The 6,000-nt window shown below is 43.1% G+C and overlaps 1 protein-coding gene across 1 annotated transcript in view; it reads right to left on the bottom strand.

Moving 5' to 3' along the window:
• Positions 1–310: 310 nt before the first annotated feature.
• F13A1 (coagulation factor XIII A chain) overlaps positions 311–6,000 on the bottom strand; it is an 88,783-nt gene continuing 83,093 nt past the window's right edge. Inside the window, exon 15 of the mRNA XM_073332122.1 lies at positions 311–2,937. Coding sequence (XP_073188223.1) covers positions 2,784–2,937 — 154 coding nt within the window. The 3' untranslated portion in view covers positions 311–2,783. The remainder of the gene's footprint in view (positions 2,938–6,000) is intronic.

Genomic DNA, 6,000 nt, shown 5'->3' with positions numbered 1-6,000 from the left:
GCTGTCACTGTGATCTGTCCTGCAAATGTTAACTTCCTTGCTGGATAAATATATTGGGTACTCAGCTGATAAACCAGGGAGCAAAGCAGTGGCTATAATAGTCACAATGGCCCTGGGAAAACATTTTAAGTAAAGGGCTTTTTCCTTGGTATCAGAGAGGAGTTTCTTATTGATGTGTTTCTTAAGCAGCCTTCTGCTTTCCCAGTTGTGGGTATTTTTTTAACCCCTTAACAGATGCTGCAAGTAGTGTACTATATTGCTGGATTGTAGGAGATATGATAGTTCAAGATACAAAACACAGGCTATGAGCTCTATTGCATAATCAGACTGGCTTTATTTTAAGGTTTTTATTATGTTCTAATTAAAAATGCACAGAAGCAAGCAGATTTATACTCAGTAGCAAAATGTGGATATTTTGTATTAGATACTATAGAATTGAGCAAGGAACATATGATCACTAAACATAATTTGCTGTAATGCATTTTCAGCATGCTGTTAACTGCTAAACACAGAGGGCTCCTTGAGAGCCTTTGGACAAGTAAGGACAAATTTTCAAATGAGGTAATGTAAATTGAGCTGGCAAAACCCTGTGTGAACACAGCTGCATTAAAGCCCAGGTGCTAACAGGTACTCTTTAGGTATATGCCTACCCATTCCCCATGTGAACATGCCCACTTAGGCAGGCAATGGGTACTTATCTTTCTGTCCCATACCCAGCACTGTAGTATGAGGTATACATAAAAATTTTGTAAGTGCAACTTGTGTCTCTGTTTGAAAATTTGTCCCATATACTCTAACAAAGCAAGCCATCTCTCCCCTAGCTAGCTGCCTGTCCTTGAGAGAATTTCTGCACTTACTTGTCCTAAAGAAATTACTTTTACCTGGGTAGAGGCTCTGTGAGTGTGGGGAGGGGAGACGACATGGGGAAAGAAGAGGAGCATGGGACTGGAGAGGTTAAGGCAAAGCATCTTTCTCTCGTTGATCAGATAACATGTCACCTATAAACTGCACAGTAAAGCTATATTATTTAATAGATGTGAGGTTTGTACCCACTTCCTCTCATCTCCCTTTAAAATGATGAAGTATCCCACACATGCTGTTTGTTAGCATGGGCTGTGTTCTTTTCCATACAGTAAATCTCTACAGCTTGGCAAGCAAAGATTTTTTTACTGCAGATACAGAATAATTTGAGACCCATCCCTCTCCCCCCCCCAACTTGTTTTATAATGAATAAAATGCTGTGAAGTATTTCAGTAGGCATTCATAATACACACAGGGAAACAAGGTATGTTTTGGGGTTGGGGAGGAAATGTGTATTTAGGAATAAAATTCAAATCCCCTAGAAAAATCTTAATAGGGCTCAGTATCAGTGGCAGCACTCTCTCTCCTAGATCTCCTAAGTCCCATCAGCATCCCTGAGAGCCCCACCATTACACAGAACATGCCAGGAAGTACTTCCCTTTCAGCTGAGTAGCAGTGGTGCAAGAAGAACGGTGAGAATGGAATCCATAGAAATGTCAGTAACAGCTATGGGTAGGATCAGTCTTAGAATGGGACCCCAGGCTTCTCATTTCTTTCTTATGCAGGAATAAGTTGTAAAGGAGAGAAGACACTGAAATCAGGCTTTAGAGTTTCCATCTCTCAGGGGATGTGGCTGTACCCTCCCCCTGGAAGAAGCTATGATTCCATCCTCTACCCTGGGACTACCCAGAGATCTGTGCCAATCTTCATTGGGAGCTCTCCCAAAACTGCCATGCTCAGCCCCACTGGCTCCTATTAGCTAATGAATGCTGCTCCTGCAAAAACCAAGATACCAGGAGCTCACCTGATCACAGCTGCCTCTTGAACCAGCCTGAAAGGTTCCACAGCACAGAGAGGACTTATTCATTTGCACTTGCTTCCTTTGTGGGTTTGGATTCTACTCCTCCCAGCCTGCTGCCTGTCCACACCTTTCTATCCCTAGTTGCCCACTTTCCAGGTCGGTGGAGCCTGAACTCCATAAAGGGGCATGGAACACCTGTCAGCATCAGCTGTTTTCTACACTCATGGAACGAAGGAATAATAAGGGCCCTACTAAGTGTGGTAAGGAGAGAAGGTAGATGTGGCAAGACAGAAGCCTTTAAACAGAGGTGAAAGGTTTTGATTAATGAACTGGGAGCTTGGTGCACCCAAGGCAGAGATATGGTATCCCTTGGTATCCCTGGGCAGAGATATGGTAGCCTAGGGACAAATGAGAGGGACAGTGCACTAGCAGCAGACAGAGTGGGGTAAAGACACAGCAAGAGGGCATAGAGTGCTAATTGGCAGCAGCTTTGAGGTACCAAACCCTGATAAATCCTTTCAACAAAGTGAGCTGCTCTGTGAATTTGGAAACTTTACCACCACAAGATAAAGCAACCCCTTAGGTTACATAAACTATCTTTTACCATATGAGTTTATAAGTTTTTGTTCACGGAAATATCCAGCTCTAATTAAAACTAAAGTTCAGAGTGTTTTGGAGAATGGAACCTTCTCCCTCCCAGTACCAATGCAAAGGGGTATACATTCACGTGAACTAGAAGAGTAATACGGCCTGAAGTTGCCTTTAACTAGTATTATCTTAATTTGGAACACTCATAACCAAATAAATGCATTCCCAACCCTCCCTGGTGTGTTCTGTTACTTTGCTTCATTGACATGTAAATGTATTTGGATCTCTAGGACAATGAGAGCTGAAAATATTTCTGAACTGTTTTTCCCCTATAAACACAGACAAATGAAAGACTGAAGAAGTGAAGTCTTGTTCACATGAGTGGTTTCCTTTCAACCTCTAGGTCTAGCTCTCCATAGACATGTCGTAGGGCATCACAATTCAGGCTTGCAATTAGCTTTCGAATGCCAGCTTGTCTTGGAAAACTTTTTTCTTCCCAGGTCAAAGTAGAATTCTTTGGAATTTCCCTGCAGTTATAAAGCAAAATATCAATATTTTGACAGATTGGCAGGGTGAGAAATCTCACCCTGATACAGAATCTGAAGTCTAATCTACATTTGTTTTCATACTGCTCCCATCTCCTGGCCATTGCCAAATTGTTCTTACAATACACTTTTCTAGGCTTTTTTTCCAATCCAATTTTAAAATTTCCCACGCTTCCTTTGGGAGTCTATTTCTCAGTCAAATAGATCTGACTAGGAGGAAGTTTGTCCAGCTATTCAATTTACATTTACCCCTCTTTTAAATTCATAGCTTCTGTCAATCCCATAGGATACTGGTGGCCCTTATCTTCAATGCATCAGATGCTCTGCTGGTGTAAATGGGCAAAACTGCATCGAAGACAAGGTGGCTACACTGACCTGCAACAGCAGGGAATATGACCCATTAGTCAGTGTTTCCAAGAAATCGTGCTCAAAATTCTGAGCTTTAGTATAAACTTAGTCTTTCAGCTCAATTTTAAGTTTTGGGTGAAACCTGCCTTCACTGAAATCAATGGATGTCTTACCATTGACTTCAATGGGGCCAGGATTTCACCTAGTCTCTTAGGTGGCTCAAGGAATGTGTATTCATTTTAGCATCCTAATCTGCACTATGCTGCCATAAAATAGCATTCAGCAGATTTGTGTCTAGTTGTTCAGTTCTTCCCCTCTGGTCCTGGGACAACCTGAGAAGATTAGCTGTAGTTTCCAGTACATACACTGAAAGCAAATTCATGTATGTAGAGCAGAGGTGGGGCAAACTACAGCCTGCAGGCCCATCCTGCCTGGCCCCTGGCTGGGGAGGTTAGCCCCCGTCCCCTCCCCTGCTGTCCCCGCTCCCCTGCAGCCTCACCTCGCTGCGCTGCCAGCACTCTGGCCTGCCACAGGGAGCAGGGGGGTTGGATGGGTTGGAAGTTCAGGGGGGGCAGTCAGGGGATGGGGGTGTGGATAGGGGTCATGGCAGTCAGGGGACAGGGAGCAGGGGGGGAGGTCCTGGAGGTGGTGGTCAAGGAGCAGGGGGGTTGGATAGGTCTGGGGTTCTGAGGGGGGGCCCCGATGGGGGCAGGGGCTGGGCTGTTTGGGGAGGGGCAGCCTTCCTTACCTGGCCCTCCATATAGTTGCGCAACCCCACTGTGACCCTCAGACCAAAAAGTTTGCCCACCCTAATGTACATCAAACCATTCTTCATTCAGAAATATCCAGCAGGAGGAGTGGTGATGGGGAATTGAAACACTCTGCCAGCTCACACTGCATTACTCAGAGAGCATCTTGTCATTGTCCACTTTTAAAGATCACTTCCTTGTGTCCATGAAAACAAGCTGAAATGTTATGAGTCCTGCTGTTAGCAGTTGCAATGTTCCATTATGTATGGCTCCTGATTGCTTATAGTATCAACAAACTGCACTTTGTACTGTTGATTTTCAATTTTATGCTAAGGTTTAAGTCCCACAGACAGCCACATGTATTGAGTTTGTGTTTTTTAGGCCGTTTCACAGCCTTCTCCCTGTCCAGTGTACAGATAATTGGTATTGACTGACTGTGTTTAGGGGAATGCAGCCTGCTTAATGGAACCAGTGGAGGATGTGAGCTAGGTATTTATAAAAACAAAAACTGTTTCCTTTAGCAGTAAGGAAGAGGATTATGAACTGCACACTTCTGGATTGTGAGGTTATAGTGATGTGGGGCCTGATTCTCTCTTCTGTGTAACCATCTGAACAGAGTGAGTGCAAGGTGGCTTACTACCATGAGGTAAGTAAAAGCAGAAGACAGATTTGGTAACATTTTACACTGCAGAGATGTAACTGACTACACTAGGTTCAAGGCAGGGGAAAGTCAAGGTTGTGATGGGGATTTCTTGAGTAAGTCCCAGGCTCAGCACAAAAATACTTTGGAGCAGCTTTAAGGCCTGCACCCTGCAAAAAACCAAAGCACGCTGTTTTGAAGAGAATGTATGCAAACTGCTCTTAGCAAATTCCTTTTTTTATTTTGTTTTTGGTTCCTTATGAAGTATGTGCAACCTGTCCTCCTATAACTGACTCTTCACCAAATACAAACTTACGATGGCAGAACAGTGAATTACATGACTTAGATGATGGTGCCAGTTAAAATGCCATTAGTTCTGTGTGTGCCTGAGAGAGAGAGACATCTCCAATATGGGAAGCAATTAAGGCATTACATGATCCTTTAGGTAGAGCAACTGTTTGTTATATATTTTCAGACATGGGCCAGATCCTTGGCTCATGTAAATTGTCATAAGATTAAAGTTTCAAGAATCTATGTTTCATTGACTCTCAATGGGACTTTGGCTTCTGAGTCAATTGGGTTCTTTTGAAAATATTACCCATAACTCTAACAAAGTCAGTAGAGCTACACCAGCTGAGGCTCTGGCTCTGTGTACTGACACTATAAACTTTTCTTCTTATGCAATGCTTGTTGTAGGTACGATCTTAGTACAAATGTAATGTGGAGATTTTTATTACCCTAAATTTGCCATTCCACTAGATTCACTAGATCTCTCTGATCAGGCTCTACAAATCAACTTTTCAAAGCACATTTAAATAAATAGACTCCTATTGATTTAAATGGGCTTTGTATCAGGCCTCTAGCTGGTATGTTCACTCTTGAGGTATTTACATGACCTTGTCCTCACTGCAACTGAATGTCTTGTGGCCATTAATGTATTTATCCTCACACCAGCCCTGTGAGGTTAGGGAAGTGCTGTTATCCTCAATGTACAGATGGCACAAGGTAGATTAAATTACTTGTCCAAGGACCACAAAGAGGCTGTGGCTAAATTGGGAATTGAATCCTGATCTCCTGTGTCCCAATCTACTGTCCTATGCACTAAACCATCCTTCCTCACCTCCATCACCTTTAATTCAAGCTCAGAGCTTTGGAAAAGGATAAAGCGACTTGAAGGAGGATCTGAATATGGGCTGGTCCTAAATCGTTTTAATAATGCAGTTAATTGTGTGGCCAGTTGTTAGCTTTGAGATGTACAAAGGCAATACCCCCAACTACAGTGGCTGCAACTGTCAAAGGCGTTTGCAC

This window comes from Lepidochelys kempii, chromosome 2 (assembly GCF_965140265.1).
Source record: "Lepidochelys kempii isolate rLepKem1 chromosome 2, rLepKem1.hap2, whole genome shotgun sequence".
Lineage (NCBI taxonomy): Eukaryota > Metazoa > Chordata > Testudines > Cheloniidae > Lepidochelys > Lepidochelys kempii.
This window is presented reverse-complemented; position numbering and strand designations above follow the sequence as displayed.